At 40.2% G+C, this 24,613-nt stretch overlaps 2 protein-coding genes across 2 annotated transcripts in view; one reads left to right on the top strand and one right to left on the bottom strand.

The window, feature by feature from the left end:
• LOC108105255 overlaps positions 1-3,098 on the bottom strand; it is a 41,382-nt gene extending 38,284 nt beyond the window's left edge. Inside the window, 2 exon segments of the mRNA XM_017211734.2 lie at positions 1,611-1,813; positions 2,880-3,098. The gene's annotated coding sequence lies outside the window, so the exon portion shown is untranslated.
• A 196-nt stretch (positions 3,099-3,294) lies between these two features.
• The window catches only part of LOC108105247 (protein couch potato), a 99,103-nt gene continuing 77,784 nt past the window's right edge, over positions 3,295-24,613 (top strand). The window contains 1 exon segment of the mRNA XM_017211721.2: positions 3,295-3,463. Within this exon segment, the coding sequence (XP_017067210.2) occupies positions 3,295-3,463 (169 nt within the window).

Below are 24,613 nucleotides of genomic sequence, written 5' to 3'. Positions count from 1 at the left end.
AGGAGGAAGAACTGGGTCATTTATCAACTGACATCACCTGTCAACGGGGGGTTTCCTTATCGAGCTAAATACTGCATATATATAGTGTTGTCCCCGTGACGTCACGCCGCCTGTAGAGAGATCGCTGAAAATTTATGCAGATAACTGAATTGGCTAGCGAAATTTTCATGGCGTCAGCCATTTTTAGCCAACGGGTGCAATGGACTTGGTAAAACTCGCTTTTCCCTTTGTACACTTCTGCCATTCGCAGGATACTAACACACACACACACACACCGAATAGAGCCATAAAAGAAAACGTGGCCAAGTAGCCGTTTGTTGTTGCAGCCAAAAACTATAAACGAGGCAATGACTTGGTGACTTTTTGCGGTGGCCTGCCAAATGGAACGTCTTAGGGGTACTTCTTCCCCCGCCAGCCTGACTAATGACCATTTTACATTCGTGGCTAGCCGTTGCTCGGTTGATTCATGACTATTTTGTTTTGGGCCTTAGTCCCACAGTCTATAATTGTACTTATTCATTCATAGTTGGCAACTGCCGCCAAACAAAAGTCGTTGACTCGGCTGTGTGTGTGGGCATGGCTAGAAAGGATATCTATTGCCTTTTTTTTCCCCGGAAAAGGAAAGATGGAACAATGCCACTTTGTCGTTTGGCTTGTTCAACTTTTTCAATTGCGCGCACAATTTCCATGCAATTAACGGCAAACAAATACGACCGACAAAAACTTGTCAACGATTCCGAGGGGGAGCGGGGGTGAGGTACTGGGCATAAAACTGAAAGTTGCACCAACAAGAGAGGCATTGAATATGTTCTACTAGGCGGTGGAAAAGTGGCGAAAAGGGCGAGCAATGACATCGAAGCATAAAAAGCAATTTCATGCACCCATTGACCCTCGCAAAGTGGAATGGGGGAAACGATGAGAGGACGAGGAGGTGGTAATGTCAATGGATAGTTGTTGCTGCTGTAATGATGTCCAACCATGCCAAACAGTACGCCCACAAACGCCCACTTGTATCCATACAACAAAGACCTTTACCAATTGTGGGCTGTCCCACCATTACTCATACGCCTCGTGTGCATTGTCAAACATTTATGACGTCCATTTTGGTCCGGGGGTATGTATGATTTTTAGTGTGTTTGTTGTGTGTGGTGGGTGCTTGTGTCGTCATTACCATCATTTGTCTATATCTAGATACCCATGCCTAGGCCCCTGCCTCTGATTTCTTGTTGCCTAGTGACGTTCGCCATTTGCCAAGTGAATCGAGTGAAAAGGAAAATCGATTCCAACTGACTGCCTGTTGCTGTTTGCTACTAGTTTACCTTTTAATTAAATTTAACGCCCATCGATGGGGCAGAAGACCACCCATCACCCACACACATCCATTTACTATTCATTACTGGCCAGTAAACAGAGCAGTAACAGCCACAAAAGAGAAGAAACATGCAGACAACAGAGAGAACAGAGGGGCAAAATGTTGTGGCAATTTCTCGGCCATTGTTCGTCATTGTTTTGGGGCAACTGTTGATGTTATTGAGTCTTTGATTTCTTAATAGATACAGGCTAATTTTTTCACTAAAACTAAATTTAGTTCATTTTCTATTTTAACTTACATGCATTGCTCTATCAAGTTGTTGTGTAAACGGCGTTGTCTATACATTCGTTGTTTGTTTTTTTTTTTTATAGATTTTTAATTTCATTGGTTTAAGTTTTGGTTGGTTTTACCAATAAGAAAAGAGTTCTTGTTCTTTGGTTATTTCGTTTGGCTATTTACAAGGCTTTTTGTTGATTTTCATATATTTAATAAACTTGAAAACTGCTTGGTAGGAAGGTATTCGTTAAGGCTTTTAATAATTTATGTATTATTATTTTTAATAAACACTAAAACAGCTCTCGTTATTTGTTGTTTCTCTAGCGAGCTTCGCTTGTCGTCTAAGTGTAAAGTTGAAGTTGAGTTGTAATTATGTTGCATGCTGCCTCTATTGTAGTAACTCACAAACACACTCACACACTTGGGGAATGGTAGCGAAAGGGAGAGAGCGAGAGAGGGAGAGAGAGAGAGAGAGCGAGTGAGAGAGGACACTGCAGCTGGCAGGAAATACTGGGATGTTATTGTGCCAATACTGGGTTTTTTTCACACACACAAACACACAATGGAGGCCAAAGGCCAACATGGGTTAGCCAAGTTAATCATACGCACTGTAGTACATAAAAAAAAAAAGATATTACTTTACATTGGTTTATAATTTTCAAGTATATCAAAGTAAATATTAACTAATATTACTTTAAAGGTACTTTAGGCTTAACTTGTTTTGACCAACTTTCCTTAATGTTGATTGTGTGTGTGTGGTGAACTCTCTCTCTTTTTAACCAACTCTCTCACTCGACTTTTCACCCGCATTAATAGTAACTTTTGTTGTAAAAGAAAAGGGAATAATTGAATGAATTTTCCATACTTTTACAGTTTATGAAAAAAAAAGAGTAGTTAAGAAATCTACTTCAGCAATTTCCCTAATGAAATTCTTCCTTTGGCTCAAGGATAAAGGACAACAGTTAACTGCTCTGCATGTCTGTGTGTTGCGCTGTGTATGTGTGGCTTTATTTTTCTGCATATTTAATGCGTTCATCCGCACCGAATCCTGGCCAAAAGGATCACGGCCAACACAACAAAGGAGAGGCGCAGAGGCGAGAAGTCGAGGAGGAGAGAGAGAAGAACGGAGAGAGGAGAGTTTTTGGGTGGGATTGCGTGGCGTTGTGTGTACAGAAAAAAGCAACCAGCTCACGAACAGCGAAAAAAAAAGTGAAGAACGAATCAAATTTTCTTTTTTTTTTTTCTCTTGTCAAAAGGGGGAAAACCAATGAAAAATTCAGCAATTTCTTACATTTTTTATACACTTTTTGTTGTTAATGGTTGGTTGGTTGGTTGGTTGGTTGTTGTTGTTGTAGCTGTATTGTGGTTGTGGTCATTAGCTTAAATCACAATTGGTTTGCACTTAGATTTTATGTAGATTTGTGTGTGTATAACATATACGTATATATCTCTATATATGTTTGTGTGTGTGTGTGTGTATGTAGGGATATATATATATATCTATGTGTGCAGCATTCCATATGCGCAAATTAATTTTCCGTTTAGCGAACTCATTTTCTTTTCTTTTTTTTTGTATTTTTGTTGGTTTTTGAATTGTTGTTTTTTTGGTGGCGCTTAAAGCCTGATGTTGCTGTTGGTTGTGTTGGTGTTGCTGCTGTTGCTGCTGCTGCTGCTGTACTGCCTGCTGCACTGCCAACAACAACTATATGGAGTGCGGCGACAACAACAACGACAACGACGACGGATGCGACGACGGCAACGACATCACGACGGCACGACAACGACTGAAAACTGGACCCGCAGCTGGAGCTGAAAAAGCTATGGCCCACGATATGGCCCACCTACATCAGGAATTCGCTTCGATTGTCGTCAGCAGTTCAGGAATTTCTCTCTCTCTCTCTCTCTCTTTCTCTCTGTCTGGCTATCCCCCATATCCCTGGTTCTCTCTCAGGGAATCACTTGCTTGCTCTCTCGCTATCTGATTCTTGTGGTGAATTGACCAGGGAGTTGTTAACCAGGCATGTGGGAGCACATGTTTCTCTCAGTGTTATGAGTGGCTTTTCATATTTCATGTGCAATTTTAACACCTACTACAAACTAACTGCTCTAATAAATGTTAGTGTGTGCATGTATGTGTGTGTGTGTGACTTCAACTCCCCCTATATATCCGCCCCTTTGGGCATTACATGCTCATATAGTTGTTTTGGGCAAACATTAAGCAACAACACATCGTGTTGCATATTCATAAAATTCAACTCCTCATGCTCGTTCGGAGGGGGGCGTGTGTGTTTATGGAAATGTGTTGTGATACTCCCCCTTGTGCTGTTGCCAAAAAGAAAAACACAGTTTTTCATTGCATTTGGGTATGGTGTTGCAGTAGCAGCAGCAGCAGAAGCAGCAACAGCAACACCAGCAGCAGCAAATTGGAACGAATCACTTTTTATTGCATACTTTGGGGGTCAGCAACATGAGGGGCAGCGATCGTTGTATCGCATGATTGAAAAGATTTGGGGGAGCTCAATAGGGTTTAAAAATGCAATAAAATTGCTCACATGTGCAGCGGGATAGTAAAAATATATGAAGGCCTTTAGTTAAACATGTTTTTAGTTTATTTTTAGTTTATTGATATCGAAAGAAAGTCCAAAAACGTACTTTTTCTCTTTTCCTAATCGGGATTAATTGAAAGACTTTTTCTTACATTTATTTAACTTATATTTTCATATATTTACTTACTTTTAAATCATTCCTTGTTTTCCCTTTAAAATCCATCTAAATAATATTTATTTTTAGGCACTCAGCATCTGACTTTGACCTTAGCACATCAAGTGCTTGTCAAAAATATCCAACACACTAAGCCTATAAAATTTGTACACTTCTGTTGCATATTTTCGCAATTGGCTTGAGTTGTCATGGCTGCTCTCGCATTTATCTGCCAGCTTATCGCAGGCATCATGAGATTTGGCATAAATTGTCAGAGACACTCCAGCCCTGCCATTCTCCGCCTGCCTTTCTTGCGTGCCCCTCGGCCATTTCTAGCCTCAGTGCATTTTCTTTACATTGGTTTGGCCAGAGACGACGAAAAACACAGAGAAAAATAAGGTAAATACTCTGGCGAATACTAAATCGATTTTAGAAGTGGAAACAAGTCCTTCTTCTTATTCAAAAACGTTGCTCTTTTCGTTTAAAATTAAAAATGACTAAAAAACCGTAAATCAGAAGTAGTATAGAAAATGTAATGATATATTTTGAACCCCATTACACACACACATAATATACCTATTTTACCATCACTTGTAAATGTTAATATTTCTCCCAGTGTAAGGCATCTAAAAGCAGAAAGATAAACGCGTTTCTGGATGTCGAAACTCTTAGTCCATTGCTGATAGCCTGCTCACGTGCAGAGTCTTCGGCTCCACAACACACGCACACTCGCACACTCGCCGGTACTAACACACCCACAAACATAAACGCACACGGAGACACGAAGGGGAGCGATTGGATTTCCGGTGGAGATGAGTGCGCACTCCGTGGGAGGTGGGTGCGGCAGGCGGAGTCTGGGAGAGCCAGGAGCAGCGTGTTTGGCCACCAGCATTTTCCGATGTTGCCGCTTACATTGTATGTGTGCGTGTATATGTTTGAGTGTGTAAAAGTGTGTCTGGACGGCTGACGTCATTGAGCTTTTTATTGATTTTCATTTTAACCAAATAAAAAAAAAAACAAGAAAAAAATAAGGACTCTGGCAAGCTGAAGAAGAAATACTTGGGTTAGGACGAAGGGCAGGAAGGCCAACAGATGTCAGCCAAGAAACGACGAGAGACGCAATTAAAGAGAGCGAGAGAGATTGTAAAGGGGTTTTCCGAGGGGGTTTTTAATGTGGTTTTCGACTTGCCTGCCGACTGAGGAAGTTAATGATAAATACTATAAAAAGGCACACCACATCATTGGCATAAGATGACTTCCATTGTACAACCTGCAAGTAAATAAAATCGTATAATCGTGTAATTTAATTTGGTGTTTACATTTAGCCCAACTGCGTAATCAGGCTGTTTATATAAGAGTACACATATAAGCCCGATGTATTTTGATTTTTCTATTGTTGTTTAACAAACAATCGTTATGGCTGATTTGGTTATTTTTGTTGCCTGGTGGAAGCTATCGGAAATTAGGATTATTTGCATAGGAAATTAGGGAAGAGTTGGTGAAGGAAGTCTACATATGTTTAAATTGAAGGAAATTATAACTTAAAATTAACTTTTAAGATATTCTTAAAGGAAAAGAATGGCAAATTGGCAATGAAATGAAAACTTAAATATTTTCTAGATTGTATAACATTCTTGTTTATCATTATACAAATCTATCTTTCTATTTGTCTATTAGTGGATTAACCACTTCACAAAATTTTTAAAAATAGTTTCTATTTATTCTTTTAAATTTAAATAATTCCAAAAATATTCATTAAAATTATAAATCAAAAATATCTGAATCTAAATAACCTAATAAATTATTTATATTTACAATTAGTTAATTTATTGTAATTTAATTTAATTTGTTTTTTGCTAACATTTTACATTTTTCAATTATCTACATGTACAACTAAAGCGACATCTGTTGTCTCGTCTAAGAAATTCGGTTCAATTCGCTTCAAGTGGCGAATTCATAGCAAAGACATCAACCGGATATCAACTAAGGCTAACCCGATTCCGCAACCAACTGTCTTCTGTCTTGAATAACTTCCGCCACTTTTTAAAAAATTTGTTCTCCCACAATCTCTCGCTCTCTCTCAGGAAATGTCAAAGTGACATGTCCATTAAACCTGACAATACAAAAGCTATGTGTACGATGAGAGCGAAAAACAAACAGATAAAGATAAAGCCACCCCCAAAAAAGCCGCCCCTTCCCGTATCACGCGGACCCCCAAAAACGCACGATAAGTGGCGAACAACCCCCAAAAAGGCAAAGAAAAAATTCAGGAAAAATACCTGAATAAGATTATGATGGGCCTTGAAGGAAATGCAAGTGCCGAGGAAAATTACTTTCTGGGAGTAGGGGGTTTTCTAATTTCTAAGGATATGCACCACCCACAATCAGCCCTTAACAACAAATGAGTTTGTGTTGGTGTTCTCTGTCAGGAATTTCTCTCTCGAATTCGCTCTCTCTTGGATGCTTTTTGGCTCTGCGCACAGTAATCTCAACGAGATGGGGCGAAAATCTCTAATAAGGATGCCCGATGATGAAAAATTCATGGCCTGGCATCGCACGCATCCTGCGCTGGCTCCTGAGTAAACGAAAACACTCCGACTCAGCCACACACGCAGCGAACACACAGGCTCAGAGATAATATACATATATGTATATATATATATAGTGAAAGACCAACCGAAAAAATCAAGCCAAAATTGAGACAAATTCCAGAAATTGTGCAATATAAATAAAACGCTGCATACCCCTGGGCGCAGGCAGCTAATTTCGAAGCCATATTCAAGAAATTCCTCGAACGCGAGTGCCACACAAAATTCATTTGTTTCCAATAAACCCAGCCAGTGATTGTATAATTTCCATTGCTTTTCCTATTTTCCACGGGTGTGGGCGTCCAACGGCAGCGGCCAAGGAGATATATCTATATGATCCAGGATATACGGATTAACCAAAACTCCGGCAGAGATAATCAGCGAAAATTACCCCAAAAATTACCCCGGCATGAAAACTTAATTGACATAAATTAATAATTCCGAGTTCGATTTGTTGTTGTTGTTGTTGTTTGTGCGCCTACGGTTTTTTTCGGTGAAAGCGAATGCGGGCCCAAAGCGGAATCGGAAAAAGTTACTGAAATACAACGGCCGAGAAAAAAAAAAAACGAATACATAGAGAACTTGCCGCTGCCGTTGCCGCTTGTGAAAGCAAAGAGAAGGAGGAAGAAGGGCGGAGAAAGGAGAAGGAGCGTGGAGAAAGAGAGAAAGGAGAGGAAGAAAGCGCGGAGGAGGACGCGGAGTTGGCGAAAGGGGCCCTTAAGAAGAAAGAGAAAGCAGCTATTACTGCGAAGAGAGAGCCAAAAAAGCCAGAAGAGAAAGCCAGAGGAAAAGTCCAAAAGAGAGAGAGAGAGACACCCATTTTGTGGAACAACTTTCGCAGTGGATGGAAAATTTATAAACAAAAATTGAAATCCACAAGAGAATGCCAAAAAAAACATTTGTTATGCGTAGATAAATAAAAGAAAAAACATATATTTAAGAAATGTAACTTAAATATAAAATAAAGACTCATATCAACACATATCATTCGAATAGTCTTTACCAAAAAATTAAAAACTAAATACTAAAAGCTGAATGCCAGCAATTACCAAAACAAAAAGATATTATACTAACAAGAATAATTAACAAAAGCGAAAGCCATACATATCATGTAAAAGCTCTTAAAATATTAAAAATAAACGGAATGTAAATCAACAAATTAAGATATTTTACCATAACGAAACGTAAACATATCATGTAATACGCCAAAAAAGCTTGCTGAATCCCTAATCAAGCTCTTTATCTTATCCACAAAATACCAAACGAAACCCAATGAACTAGTCTATAAAAAGTTGTGCAAATTATCGCATACATATCAACACTCTTGCAAAGAGTAAATCCCTAGAATAAATCGAAAAATATTAAATTTACAAATATATATATTTAAATATCAAATTGCTTAACGAAAAAAAAAATCATATAAAAGCAATTTTTGTTAGAAGTTTTACATTAGTTGTCAGATATTTAGTAAGAAAAAAATAAAAATATACAAAAATATCGCCACATATCATTGAGGAGACCTCAGCAAGTTGAAGTAGAAAAAGTGAAAATTACGATTAGAAAACTTATCAATTATACAATAGACTGCGTGTTTAAGAAAGCTACGAAGAAAAGTTACTTACTTTATCAAGCGGACCAATTTCATGTGACGAGAAGACTTCACTTTAACTCCAGAATATAAAGCTGAAGGCATAAAGTTTTAATAGGTAAGTTTTAATAATATGGAAGCCATAAACTTTACAATCTTAGCTGCCTATAAAACCGTCTTAAATAATGAACACTAACTAAAGTGTCACCTTAAGTGATGTTTTATTATTCATATTTTTTCTTAGTACGTACAATAATGAGGGTTATTTTTCTTGATGTATTCGATGATGAAAGTTTCTAGGTTTGAAAACACTGTGAAAATGATAAAATAACTTTTTAAGTTTAACATAGTGTTTATTGTCACCAAAAAAGTTGAATCAAAGGAAATTGTTAAGGACTTTATTAAGGCTAACAAAATGGCATTTTTACCTTAATTAAATTTAAGAATTTTTCAAAAAAAATCTGAACTTGATACTTTTACCCCTAGACAGCTTCTAATTACAAAATCAAATTCAAAATACTTTCTCGGTTTTAGCCTTATCCAAAAACATTCCCATCTGCTATCCTAAAAGCAATCATAAACTTTTTGGTTAAAGCCTGTGAGCATAGGTAATCCATAAAACAGCCTAAAATAAAACTGGCCAAGGCCCCGAAACATTTTATGCGCCAATGGGTCTGGAGGGGATTCGCGTTCCGTCCGGCTATCCTCCGGTATTCCGCTAAACCGTAATGAGCCTGTCGATGTGAAATTTGTTGCTGCAGTGCCTAAGAGCATGCCACAAGCATACGCAAACACACAAACTCACACCGAAACAAAATCAATAGGCGGCTATGTGTGTGTGTGAGTGTGGGTAAACAGCTAGAAAAATCAACCAACACACATGCAGAGGGGGGAGAACAGCGAGGAACTCTTCGTCGTCGTCGTCGTCGCCACGCGCGCTATTAAAATTTTCATTTTTATGATTATCGTTTGCGAAAATCCGCAACAATTGTGCGGGTTCACACGGTGCAAAAAGGGACGAAGGACGAAGGACGAACGACAGGCTGGCAGGCGGGACATCTACGATGACGAAGCCATGCCATGCGAAAGGCCAGAAAGGAGTGTGAATGCGTTCGTTGCGCGACTGAGCAAATGTTTAACTTTGGCGATAAAATTAAATTTAATTTTCAATTACCACGGCCGGCAATCGTTTGTTTTTGGCCTTGCAAGAATTGCACCCCACGGTGGAATAACAAAGCGATTAAAAAATAAAAAAAAATTCTCCAGCTGGTCAGAGTTGGCTCACCTTTTTTGGACCATTAGAGCTGGTGGCCACTTTAAGGCCGCTCGCGCTGCAGCTGCCTCACTTTGGGGCATCAAAAATTCATCTCCAGCATTCTAGCAGAGCAGAGCTCTCCATCAGCCAGTGACCAGCAGCAGCTGCTGGCTTTTCGCCTTTTTCCCGCGTTTTCCATTTCTCCACGGACTTTACCACTTTTCTGGACTTCTGCTGGCCACCCACTTTGCGCTGCATACTTTTAGGCGTCGTCCCCTAATGAGCTTCGGGAAATGCTGGACGGCAGTAGCAACAAAGTAGTACTGGGAAAATGAAAGGAAACTCGCCAAAAAGCCTTGGATATCATAATTACACTAAGCTTCTTCGCCGTCAACTATGTAATAAATAGGTCCTTTAAAGTTGCCTTTCACTAAAGGAGATGTAAAGGAGTAAACTATTGTTGAGGTTGTCTTAAGGATAAAACTAGTAGCTTAAGTGCAGTTAAGTTGTTTAAAAACTGGTAGGTTATTATGGTTTGTGTGGCAATACAATAGGAAGACAAAACTCAAAGTTATTCCTTAAAAATTATACAACTAGAAGAGTTATTTCCCTAACACTACCAGGCTTTTTCCTACCCAATCTTAAGAAAATATTCGATTTAAAGTCTTTCTGCCTTCTCTTCCCAAGTGCTTTGCCATCTTTTGGCCAAACTTAAAGGAGCCAAACTGAAGGCTTTTTTAGCCAACGTAAACGGCAACGGAACTTCCACCAAAGTGGGTGAAGGTAATTTTCCACGTAGTCGTGTCGACATTTCATGCAAATTGTTTTTTCTTTTTCTGCAGATTCAGTTCTGTTGCGTGAGGGTATTTTTTTTATGTTTTTATGTTCTCCTTTTTGCGCTATACTTAGTTAAAGTTTTGCCAGGATAGAGAGTGGCGGGGTAGTAAAATCGTGGATAGTGCGATACTAAGCGGTATTCATGAAGTCGTCTACATTCTACTTTGAGCTCAAAACTTGAGTGCATGGTTTATGGCATTTCTGAGAGCTCACGCAGGTCGATTGGCAAAGCAGGTGATGTCATCATCAGCTGGGCTGCAAAAAGCGAGTTGAGGGAGGTCTTTTGGTAGGTGGTTTGAGTTTGTACCTACAGGTGGACAATCTACCTTAATCGCTGGCCCCACAAATTAATCAAAATTCATGTGGCATACTCTCTTGAATACAACAAATGCAATTAGGCTGAGCTGTTTTTCGTATATGAAAGTGTGTGTAAGGCTGTGAGGGTATGGCCCAGAGCAATCATTTAAATAGCTTACGTTTTAGCCACCTCAAACGCCGCATGACATCCGCACAAATATATCATATGCGAGTGAGGAAAAAAAATAGAACTTGGCTGGCATACGAAATTTGCTGCTGCTGCTGCTGCTTTGGTAATAAGCGGAAAAGCCGAACAACCTTTGACCCACCGAACACCCACCATTTTCCACGCTTCATTACATTAGATGACACGCCCCCTCGCCCGTAGCCCTCCTTTTGTGTCCTTCAACCTTTGAAATATGTATATATATATATACGTAGACGTGTGACAATGACGTAGTAGAACATTTCATTTTTTCGGCGGCAGGAAAAACTTCAGATGACTAACTGCCGACGGCGCCACGCACTTTTTCCCAACCCCCTTTTTGTTGGCATTGTTGTTTGGCTCATTCTTAATTCATGAAATGTTTGCCACTAACAAAAAATTACACTTAATGTTAACCTAGCCAGGAAGAAGGGAGGCCAGACGAAAGGGAGAGTAAAGTCCAGGTAAATTTTCCAAGCCACTGCAGGCAAAGAAAATCCGCCCGAGGGGTTTGGGTCGAGAGACAAGGATAATTGTCACTTACGGCTGCTCCTGTCTTTATGTATTTGTATCATATTTTATATACTTTAGCACGAGCCCAAGCAGGCATTAAATATTTATGAAATTACAGCTCGGGATATATAAATGTATATACTTATACGGAAAAGTTGTCTTTGTGTTAAGTGTACATGGAAAATTGATTGACTGACTGACTGCTTGACGGCTGATTGGCAGGTTACTGGCCGGCTAGGGGGAGTGGCATTTTGTGGGTCCAAAACTTCTGCTGTCTTTCCCATAAGAGCTGATTTTATATGAGAATTTTCCCTTTTAATTGTCCCATTTGGCTTAATTTTTAATGTGTCAGTGGGAAAGTTTAGAGCACATCACATATGAACAGATGTTTTGGAGGGGTCTGTGGAAGAACCCTTCAGCGTTGACCGGTCGTAATTACATTGACAGCTGTCAGGTTTCCGCAAGGAGTTTTAAATTGGACTAATTCTCTAGACATGCAAATGATGATTATGGCTTCCGCATGGCCCACTATTCATTCTCATTCCTTTTACTCAGGTGAAGGGAAAACCCTTAAATAGTTGCTCATATTTTTACGCAAAGGGAAATTCAAATTTCAACTGCACCGGGGACACTCAAAGGACATTCAGAGACAGACAGATAGACAGATAGAGAGGAAGAAAATCCAAACTTGAAACTGATTTCCAGCTCAAGTGCATGCCAATTGCTCCCCAGATGCAGGTCTCCTCGCTTTTCGGGATTCCTTCCTTTCTACTGTCTCTGTTTGCATTCAATTTGATATTGACTGATTTGTAATTTAAGATAAGCAAAAGGGAAGGAGCAGCGCACGGGAATCGCAATGGGAATCTGCAGGAGCAAGGCAAATGTTTTGTCAATATTTGTTCGAGAAGCTAAAAGGTGGATCGAATCAGCGTGCTCAGGTGAACGTTTAGTGAGGGCTTTAAGCATTCATTCCGTTAAGTTAATTCACAAAGAAATAAAAAGGTTACAAGGGAATTTCGGGTTTAGTTTTCATTGGCTTTGCTTTTTGATTGTTTTCTCAAAGATATTTGGGAATTAGGGAACTACTTCTTATATACACACCTTTATTTATCCCAAAAATTTCAACCTATTCGTTTGGCATAACCTACTCTTGATTTTAAGATCCCATTCATTTGTGTGTGCGTGACCCAGAGAAGTGCATTTAATGCTGCCGAGAGCGGTTCATGAGCTAGAAGTTAATTGGAAGACTCAAAGATGCGGACTTTAAGGCATCCGCTCGGGCGACTTTTCTTCATTTGCCGTCTTAGCCGCAAACCGCTTTTCATTGCTGCCGGGGCCCAAAAATCTGTGTCAAGTTGACATTTTGACTAATTTAAAATGAAAGCCTCGGGCGGCCACGGCAACAGCAGTAAAATCAGATGAAGGAGACCAGGAAGAGGAAGGAAAATGTTAAGAGGAAGAGGAGGGGGGAATACACACACTCACACACACACACATACTGTTAAGCACACACTCACACTTGCCCATACATAATGAAATCTTTTTGGTAAGGCAAACGTACAAAAGTATGCTACAGTTCTTGCAGACACACTCAGACGCACACTAATGAACATACTCATACATACATACTAGCTCACACACACTAGCTCACAATTCCTGTGGCTTATGCGCATATTGTGCAATTTTATGTAGCATACTTTGAGGAGCATGTTAAAAAGCTGCCTTAGCCCGAGAACGAGATGAAAGTTTGCTCTTCACCCCGTTTTCCACCCACCAACCACCGCCTGCCATCCCCTTAAATAACCCACTCATCCACACTCTTTCGGCATTTGTTTAACTGCGCCACATTTTACGGCATTAACCCAAATTAGCTCTTAACATAAAACTCATTTTCCAGGGTTTTGGACCCCATTTCTCCTTTTTTCCCACACTTGCAACCCCGTTTTTGGCTAATTTTTAAATATGAAAACAATATTTTGCTGTGGGTTTTTGTAGTGCAGAAGAGTTGGCACAAACATTAATCAAATGATATTTAGTTTATCATGCAAGTGAATTAATTATGGTGGCCGGCCAGCTTTTCCTAACAAATCCCTAGCCCTTCCCCTTTCAGCAAACAGTTTGCTAAGCTACCCAGCTACCCTGCTCGTTTTTGATAGCTCTCCCCAAACATTTTATTGATGACTGTCTTTGGGGTTCAATGACTGAATAGCTTTAAGTTGAGCTACCAATACAATTTCTCTAGGCTACTGACCACGCCCAATTACGCCTAAGCGTTATTATCTTTTCCATTTTTTTCCTGCCTCGTAATGATTATTGAGTTGTATTTCATCATCGTCATTAGCGTTGGAGTGAAAGGGAAATAGGGAAGTCGATGAATAGATAAGCAAGAGGGAGGCAAAGGGACACTAAAGGTACTAGGAAATGAATAAGCTTTCATAAGAATTTTCTTAAATTTTTTTTTACCTACATCCTTTTAAAGAAAAACTTTTAAATTTCTTACATTTTTAATTAATATTTTCCATTTAAGTTTTGATCCTTTTTGATTCTTCTTTATAAAGGTACCCAAAAGCCGAGAGATAACCCTGTGGCATTTGCCGCTGTGAGCCATTTTCCAGGGTACATATAAGGGCCTTTACCTGATGAAATATTATTTCATTTTCATTTACACTGTTTGTGTGTGTGTTTGTGTTGTCTGTGTTTGTTATTTTTTATGTAAATTATCGACCGCATTTCATGCGACGCGCGTCTGCAGGACGAAGGACTTACAACTCGGCACGAGGCCGGTACTGGCATGTTATACTTTCTGTCTCTCCTCTGCTATGTTCTGGCCTGCTCTGGCAGCACTGAGAAAAATTTAAAACATATTTTAACGGTCTTAAATCAGACGGTTATAGTGCTACTAAAAATAAATGACTTTAAAATTTGATTTTTATTAAGGAAAAATTCAATGTTATTAATCGAGAAGGAGGACTTTTTTGGCACAAGGACTGGTTACTTTTTTGGGAAATAGTTTGTAGAGTATCAGCCCTGAATTTGATTAAAGAAATATATTTTTTCATATATTTTCTTAGCATATTTCTTTCCAGTGTAGTTTGTCACGCAGCACCGCTGCCTTTGGGGCGGTAAGTGGTTAATGCCACTTGCCCGCTGGCCATTTGTGGGCTGGCCTCGGGCCTGGTTACATTTACACGAGAAGGATATGCAGAGTTCACCAGCACATTCACAGAGAAACCTACACATACACACATGCAGCTTATTTCCCACAAAAAAAAAAAAAACACAGACACAAACCCATACACCGGTATCCTCATGCGTGCCATTACCTAGCAGGAAGTGTCGCTCTCTCTCTCGCTCTCACTCTCTTCCTCCTTTGCCAACGCTCACTTTGCGGTCACGTATTCATTATCATTATCTTAATGAAGCGTTATGTAAGGTGCATTATAATTATGGATTTTTTTTCGGTCGGATTGCCGGCTAATGATGGACACTTTGGGTCCTTGCCCTTGGTGTTGCTGCTGCTGCGGCTCCTTCGACTGCGGCAAGAAAGTCAATAAAGTGGAAGTCATTAAATGGGCTTTTCATCGCAAAGGCGATGACTTTGTGGCCCACAATTGTTCTTCAATTTTTATTTGAGGAATTTTTATTGCTGGAAAATCAGTACGCCGGCGGTCAAAGGCTTTTCATTTCGTCCATTAAAACGTCAGTCATATAAAAAAGATTCGCTTGCTCTGACTCTTTGGATGGTAGTTAATATATATTGAATGGCAAACCACTCAAAAACAAGTATCCTCTAGATGTGTGTTGTTCATATATATATATATATATACCCTATAGATATGCCCTGTGAAGATATTTTGTCCGGCGCATTTGGTGAACAATTAAAATTAAAATTTCATACGCATCGCAACGAGGAGAGAGAGGCGGGGAGCTGGGAAAATGTTTGACATGGCTGACACACAAATAACGACAACAACTCATCCGCCGAAGGACGGCTATAGTCCCATATCCTTGGTATGGCCAGCTCTCCATGGTTTTGTATGGAGTGCATTTCAAGTATTTTGGTATTCCATTTAAATTTTTAATAATTTTCAAAAATTGATGAGTGGCAGACACAGGGCCAGCCGAACAATGGTCAACCTGCCCGGCCCGGCCCAGCGCTGCTCTCCTTTTTGCTTGGCAAAGCTTTTGATTTGATTTATTGTGATGAGTCGACGAGTCCTGGGAGAAAGTTTTTGAATGGGATAAAATAAATTTGGTTAGCTTTTGCTTGAATTTATCCAGGAAAAGGCTCTCTCAGAGGACCACAAGGGAGCAGGAGCCGGGCTTTAGATAGTTGTCCTTGTGCTTGCTGCTCAAAAGTGTATCTGCTGTTGAGTTTCGTAAATAATTAAAATTATTTGTGACATACTTGTGGCCGCAACTGACGCACAGGACTCTCCATGTTCGTGTCCTGTGCACAACATTTTACCCTCTACGATTTGTCAATTTCCAAAATTGTTATTTATGCAGGCGGATGGCTTTTATTATAGGCGAAAAACTGTCAGGACCAGAAGCCAGTCCTGGCAAATGACAACCAGCTCAGACGTCAATCAAACCAGCCCCATAAATCCCCAAAACAACTCCTTCCCGCTCTCCTCCGTTGTCAAGCCATTTTTCTTTCATGGCCAAAAACTCCGCCTGGAAACAAAAGTTCAACTCGAGTGTAGAGCATGGCATAGCCTTTAAGTGTCAGTAAATGGCAAAACGGGTTAAGGGGTCGCAGGAGCAGGATTTATGGAAATTCAATCGCCAGTTGCTGTTTCCTGGCAACCAAGCAAATCCCTGTCCCCTGCCCCCTGCCCACTGCCACAATTTCGCTGCTCTTCCTGCTGTGTTGTTGTTGTTGTCTAATGAAAATTCAATTCCATTGGAAATTGCTTAAAGAGAAATTGATTTTCACTTTGAAGTTGGCCCACCGCTGGAGATGTCTGCCGCTGACATCGCGAAAAGCCAATGGAGCAGGGAGTTAAGGAAAATGAAAGCGGAAATATTATCCAAAAAATTAATTTGGTTTTCGAAAACTTAATTTTTAAATCAGATATATATAAATAAATATAAAACGCATTTTAAAAATATTACAAAATATATTGTTAAAGTTAAAAAAAATACTTTAAAAATATATTTAAAATCCTGCAAGCTTCTGGACTTAAATTTGAGTTCCATACTTAAGTTAGCTGGCATTAAAGGCATAATGAAAACATTGGAAAATTTATTCCCATCAAGGACATTATTAAAATGCCTTTTTTTAATGTTTAAATGGAAACGCTTGTTTTAGGTGCCATCCTGGCTGGGATGTCCTTGCTGGCACGGTGTGCGTGCCCATTATCCATTATAATTTATGCAATTAGCCCGATTAACAGGTTTCTCTTGTTATTTATGCCAAGCTATGGAAAGCCACGAGAGAAAGAGGGAGAATCGAAATGATGGAGAGGTTTGGGCGAACTAAGAGAGAGAGAGAGAGAGGTGGGGGTGTGGAAGAGCAAGGCCGGAAGGGAAAGCCACATAGACAGGGACAAAGCGATGTATGCCAAGTAAATTTGCATAGTCTGACCTGAACCAACTGAACCACTGAAACAATGAAGCCAACAACACCCACCACCACCCAAGCCACCCACCAATTCACCCGAAACTAAGCCAAATGGCCAACCACCGCCCCGCAATTAGATCGATATGCGTAGGTCCTGTCACTGTGATTGCTCTTCTAATTACCGCAATTGCGGGCACTTGAAGCGTCTGCTTTAATTGAAATCTTCAGCCCGCAGAAGTGGGGATATTTTTATACAAATTAAGTAAGCCTTCCGGGAGAGGAGGGGTGTTGTTTGAGGGGTGGTGGTGCTGCTGCCTTGGCAACGGCCTAACGATTTCTTGTTGGTTCTAACCAAACAACGAGAAAAGCGTTTTTACACAACCAAAAAGATTTTTAAGTTGCGTTTTAAGGACATCATGACTCCTGATTTGATATAACAAACTAAAAACTAAATCGCACTAAAAGGCCACACAGGAAAAATCCATTTTTATGTAGAAATTTGTAAAGAAAATCGATAGTAAACTTAGATCTTTCAGATACCACTCCTTGTCTACCTTTAACTTCAGAATTTTCCATGTGCTTTACTCTCTCGAATTTTCCTTTTCTCTCTCTCTCTTTGCGTTTTTCTGTCTGCAAACGAGGGCTAGCCACGAAGGCCACTGTAGAGGAGGTAGCTAGCCCTGCGGCTTAGCCAGCTTGGCCTATCGAGCCAAGGACCTCTAGCCCAGCGCTGGCACGCAAAAGGAATGCGAAAGCTCCAACATATTGCTAGGATACGAACCTGAACTGGGGGAGGCCAAAACAAAACACGCATTGTCCTGGCACGCCAGTTGGCAGTTGGACTCAGTGGCAAATGGCAGCAGTCGCAACAGCAGCTAACTTAGTACAAATACCAAAGTGTAGTTCGAGAAGAAAAATACCAAAAAAAAAAAAAATACCGATAATGGACTAAGAGAGAGTGGAGAAAATACTCAAAAATGGTGACATAAGATCAAAGTAGTAGGACGATGTCGCTGGGTCAAAAGATCTACAAAATTAAAAGTTATACGCAAAGGTTTTGCCAGAAATTTGCGGTGAAATTGCGCAAGGACTCGCCGCGAGGACACGCGAGGTGAGAAGGGAAAGAAAAGCTTTCGAATGCCAAAAAAATAACTCTTAAGTTTTAAAGTTAAATTTAACTGGCCGATCCGTAAATAATTAATTATAACCAGGCGATAGTGAACTCAACTGCAAACAAGTGAGGCTTCATATGCGGCAGTATTAAATTATTCCCTCAAGCCAAAGTGGACAGAAAAAATAAATAAATATTATTTGCATTTCATGCTCAGTGTCGTCCTGTCTATAAGTGTAGGTGTGTGTGTGTGTGTTGGTGTGAGTATGCTAGTGTGCGTTCTGGCAAGTGTGTATCCTTACCACAAGTGTGTGCGAGTGTGTGAGCTTGGCTTATTGACGACGCGTAGCCAAGGCAACGCATGTTGGCCCCAACAAACAGAGGCGGCGAAATGGGGACCAGGCATATAATTATAGACCAACCATCTCCACCTACATGCCATTTATATGCAGAGAGAGAAATATTCATATGATCTTAGAAGGATTGGATTTATTTTATATAAAAATCGATATTAATGGGAAACTGTCCTTAAATTGATATTAAAATGCACCTTTTTTCTCCCCACATTCCACCTCTACTATATAGTAAGATTTGATATTTCACATTCAACATTTTACATTTAAATACAATTTAAATGAAGCACATTTTCTTTCTGTGTACCCGAGTAGTTATGTCCACGTGTATTCGTGTGCCATATACTGCTATATGGCGTGCCTGGCAGGCACTGGCAACACTTTACTCGATTTGTTTAATCGATTTTTCTGCCAGTACCTCTAGCCGTGGATAATGGTGAATGTGGAGGTGGGTGGTGGGTGGTGGCATGTGGCATGAGGACTCTGTTGGTTGGTTGGTTAGTTGGCCTGGCATGGGGAATGGCTCAAAATTGCCTTTATTATAGATAAATATGAACGATTTAGTGCCGCACGCAACTTAAACTGACCAGCAGCGGCTCTGGAGAAATGCTAGGAAAATGCAAATGGGAAAGGGAGAAAACGGCGCTGATGAAGGGGCAAAAGCTGCCAAGACGCAACCAGCCGAGCGTCATAAAATATACGCCGCTGGCTGTCAGATTTATAGGCGCTACCCAGCTCTACCTCTCTCTTTCTTACACCCGCTGTCTTTTATTTTAGTCTGCTATTAATAATAAAAAAAAAAGTACTGGCTAAGTAGAAGCAGCAACAAATTACCATAATTGCCTTGCATCATTTCCATTCATCCAGCTCTCAATGCGCCAAAAACGACTTAACGCTACTTACCAAAACTTGCACATTATTCCCAACTTTAAGAACTTTTGTAATAAAGTTACTTTAAGCTATGGATAACGAAGACTGGATACTCTGACTAAGAACTATAGATATACGAGTATGTGACGCTGAAAGAATATTTCTTATCTTTTTGAACTCAAAGATGATCCTTAAATATGCAGAAATGGTAATTTCTCTTTAAGAAAGCTTACAAAAAGCCTTAACAATACCTTTAAATCATTATTGTTTCAGCAAATAAACTTTTTATTCTTTTAAACTTTTATTCTCTTAGTTAATTTTTAACGAATTTCCATTTAAATTCCAGTTAGATGTCTGCAATTAGCTAAGCTCAATTGATTACCCATTAAGAATGCAGCACTGAAACCATTTTCGTTATTAACTTCAATTCTTTTCCTTTATAAATCCTTAAATCGAGTGAAATCCTTGAGGGAATTCAAGTTCTTCGTCCCTCTTGATTGCCTTACAAATTGAATAGCCAAATCATTAGACTCATTCAGGAAAAACCTGGCAAAAGTGTAGAAAACCGAGTGATGCAAACTGCTTTTCATACTGCCCCGAATCTCTCTCTCTCTCTCTGCCTTTCTGCCACTTTATTTTTACCCCATTCATTTAGCTGGTCATTTTGCAGTTCAGCACGAAGGCAACTTGAAAGCTTCGACTACTTTTCCTCTCTGGCCATTGTTGTTGTTGTTTTTGTTTCCATTGGGGGTGGATGAGGGGGAAACCCTAAGAGGGGTGGAGAGAGGTGGCTAGAAGGTAGCGGCGATAAAAGTGCAAAAATATTTTTCCTTCTTCATGGTCTGTCAATTAACACGCCTTTTGCATTTATTCAATATAAATCGAGTGCTTGTCCGAGAGAAAAGGCAGGCGGCGGGGGTTAAAAGGGGTTTTAAAAGAGGGTCCAGAAGGGGGGTTGTTGTAGTAAAAGCAACGCTCCACCTGTAAATAAAATTAGTTTTCAAGAATGACGAAGCTCTCGAACACACTCAAATAAACCAGAGCTGGACTGAAACTGGACCGCTGAGCACGGAAAAACTGAAAACCAAAACTGGAAGGAAAAACCCCGAGACTAAGGCATAAGCGTAGACTGAGACTGAGGAATCGGGAAAATTCAGTGGAAAGGGCACAGAGAGACTGAAGACTGAGCACTCCAGTTGCCGTGCAGTTCATTACACATTGGCGAAATCCTTAAAAATACCGCCCACCGCCCCCCCTCCGAACACATGGAAGCCATTTTCATAAAAGTAAACGAAATGCAAAAAGAGGTGCTCCTTTTTCAACCCATTTTCCCTCCACTTTTCCACCCATTTCTCCCCACTTAACCCCTTGTGCCGTGAAAAGCCGAGATCTTTGTATTTAAAACCGAGGCTTACACACAGTGCCGACGTGGAGTCTGTTCCCAGTTCCCAGGCGAAATTGCACGTAACCGTCTATGTCTGCGGAATTGTTATAGAGTTGCATATAAAAATCGACTCTGCAGCAGGGACAAGTCTCCGCACTTTGCAATTCGCTCTATCTCTTCTCCCTCTCTGTCTCTGTCTCTGTCTGTCTGTCTGTCTGTCTGTCTGCGAAATGGAGAAAAGCTAGCTTAAACAAGCTGCCGGCTATTAGCAGTGTGAATACACAGAGAGAAGTCCCGAGTGGAAAGCTACCAATCCCAAAGCTGTTAAGCTGATCTTGAGGAAAGGCTGTCAGAGAATAAAACTTCTGAGGAAGGATTTTTTGTAATTTTCTAAACAATTTTAATAAATTATTAAATAAATAAGCTTATTAAAGCGCTCTTTTCCAGCTTATTCATTATCATTCATCTTTAATAATAATTAAAATAATATAATATAAGCCTAAAAGTTGATAATTTATTCCCCAAATTTTCCCCAGTGCCTGCGCAACTGAGTGTAGGCTAGAGAAGCAGGACTAACAGCTAGGCACATCACACAATTTCCTTTCAACAGCAGCAAAGGGAAAACGAAATGCGAAATACGAAATACGAAATAGGAAAATATAATACACGTGCAACGTGCCACCGTTCCATGATGTTCCACATATTCAGTGCTAGAGACTACTACTCTAGATTTCGTGACTCGTTGCTGAAGACTTCAATTTGTAGCACACTCTGTGCTATATCTCTCTGTACGAGAGTGAGTGTGCCACGTGCAATCAGCGAGCGGGGCACAAGGAGTTTGCTTTCGAAAAAAGGCTTCTCGTCGTCCTTTGGCTTGAGGTGCGGCGATGGGTTCTAAGGCAATCCTGGATGATGCCGCTGCCTGCTGCCTGCTGCACACCAAATTGGGTCAAAGTTCAAATGGGGGGATAGAGCAGGAAAGCGAAGGAGCTAAAAACCAAACCAACAGCAGGAGCAGCAGCAGCAGCAGGAAGAACCTGCCTTTCTTTCTGGATGAATGAACCGACCAAACACCAAACCCAACTAAACCAATCCCTAGAACCCAACCAAGCACAACCCAACTTCCTCGGGACTGGGCCAAGAGCCCTGCCAGCCTTTTTATTGCCAACGAAACTTAAACATTTCCATTTTAATTGACAGCCTGTCGATTGCTGGCTTTGAACTGAGCTTCAGTGAAAAAGAAAATAGTCAAGAAAAGCCCGTTGAGTTTTCCAAACCAAACTCGTTGAGTTTGTTTTGACTCTGCAGACTCGCAGACATCCACTTCGGCATTAAATTATGACCGAAAAAAAACTCTAAGAAATGTTTAAGGGTTTTCTGAAAGGGGTTGATTGTGGGAGGCGAAAGATTCAAATTCGATTATAAGAGGTCTTGAGAGATATCAAAAGATAGTGTTTTCTAGAGAGATAAAGATACTTTTCTAGCCTTAATCTTTTATCCTTCACTTGATTCTTGAACAAAACTAAAGATACAAAATACAGAGAATCATCATTTTAAAAATATAGAAATATCCACTAAAAGTTTTCCATTACCAAAATATTCCCAGACAAAAGCGCAGCTTCTATTTTCTGTTCTTTTATCGGACAATCGGAAAACTGCACTGATCCGAGGCATCTGTTTTATAGCCCGCACAAATTCCCACACCTTATCTGACGGGCACTTTGGGATTATCTTTTGGCTGCCTTTGCAAGAGAGCAGAGCTCTCCATATTCTAGCCATAACAATCTATTGCCATTGACGGGCCTCCAGGCTCGGCAGCACTTTGGCCAGAAACTTTTGACTATTCTATTAGATTCACTTTGCATGCAGTGGCAGTGCAGCAGGCTCAGGCTCACACCAGTTTTTTTTCCCACACTCTCTCTATACGATTTTTAGTGGCCATGTTGTGTGTTTTGCTTTTGTTTACTTGTTGGTTGGGTTGGTTGGTAGGTCGGTTGGTCGGCAGGAATGTGCGACAAAATTGGCTTAGAAAATTGAGCCTCCACAGCCCAGGGAAAGCCAGGAAAATAACAAAAAAGCAGGGGTTTCGGGGGGGTGCAGCTTTAAAATGCAACTCTGTGTTTGGCACTATGGCGGATTTCATTAAACATTTAAACAACATATGCTAAATTTCCACCGAGAACCAAAAAATACCCCAAACTAGGCATGGAAAAGGGGGGAGGGAGGTTTTTCCTAGCACAGGACTAAAAGGCAAAATGACCAAGTGTAAAAATGACATTGTTTTCACATAGTAAAAAGGAAACAGGGAGGAAGCGGGGGGCAGACGACAAGGACACTCCTGTGGGGGCCCTTTGGCTGTGGCGCTGTAATAAAATTAGTTTCGGCAGCAGTTGCTATACTCGTATATGTTTTTTTTCGGTTGTTAGTTGTAGGCCCTGTTGTAGCATTTTCCTACCAGTAGTAGTTTTTAGTCGTTGGGGATCCTTTGTCAGCTGCACTTTTTCACCGGACCCTGTCCTTGCTGCTTTTGCTGCTGCTGCTGCTGCATAAATGCAGTTTCCCCTTTGCCGCTAAAGGAATTTACGAGGAGCAAAATGAAATTTACAACAGCCAGGCAGCTGAGGAACGCAAATTGATTTCGTTGGTCGCTAATTGCTAATGTAATTTACTAAAAAGGGATTTGCCCAATGCTTGGGTACTAAGGTAAAAACTGTAATTAGTATATGGGGTCGAGTGGAAGAGAAAGAGAGAGCAATTAAATAGTGCAAAAGATGCTGCACGTTCCTCGTGCTGCCACCTCAACAAAAATATACAAAATTAATCAAACCGACAGCGGGGTGTGGTGTGGTGTGGTGGCAGTGAAATGGAGTGGATTCTCGCGGAGTGCCGTGAAAATCAAAGATAAATTGAATTGAACTCCTGGCGAGAGAGCATTTTCCAATTGCAATGCAATAAAACTAAAAGGCAAAGGGGAGATCGGCAAAGGCAAAAGGCATTGCTAAAAGCAAATGGGAAGGGGTGGGAAAATGGTCCCAGAATCTGCCTGAGTATCTGTCAATGGCGGGGAATTTAAAGAAAAATTGAGGAGTCATTGAGGGAATGAGTATATTTTGAAGCTTTTCAGGAAGATCAAGGCTTAATTTTCAATTTTTAATAAAATCTACAACTACATTTTCCATATATATAGATATACTCGTATATATTTTTACTTTCCCGCCTAACCTGTCTTTATCTCTCCATTTTCAGACTTTAATTGGACTGCAATCGGAAGCTCCGAGCAATTTGTATAAATTTTGTTTGCCAAGGTGAGTGCTCTTTGAATATGGAAAACAATCGATCTGAAACTCGAATCCAACATTTCGTTGACTGCACTTAGTGGATGTGATCTGCTAAGCTATAGTATATACTATTATGCATGCAAAGACCCAGGGCAATCAATTAATTGAAGCACATTTTGAGCTTCATCAAAACAATTGGATATTCATTTACATTGAATGTGTTGTAATTATAGGAAGCCGTGTGGCTTTTCCCCTTTTGATAGCTTAATCTCGAATGCAAATGTGCAGGAAGTCATAAATTACGCAAAATAGATAAGTGTTTCGATAGAGATTGATGTATAGATGAAAGTTGGAAAACCGCAAGTCCAACGAGAGACTGAGCCAAGTTAATTTGCCGCTTTGGCCAGTGACAGCATTAATCATTATGATGGATTTTGCATTACAATAATCTTGAGGATAACATTACCAAATGCAGCTAAT

This window comes from Drosophila eugracilis, unplaced genomic scaffold, assembly GCF_018153835.1.
Source record: "Drosophila eugracilis isolate 14026-0451.02 unplaced genomic scaffold, ASM1815383v1 contig_75, whole genome shotgun sequence".
Lineage (NCBI taxonomy): Eukaryota > Metazoa > Arthropoda > Insecta > Diptera > Drosophilidae > Drosophila > Drosophila eugracilis.
The sequence above is the reverse complement of the archived record's forward strand: the minus strand, read 5'-3'. Positions and strand labels throughout refer to the sequence as shown.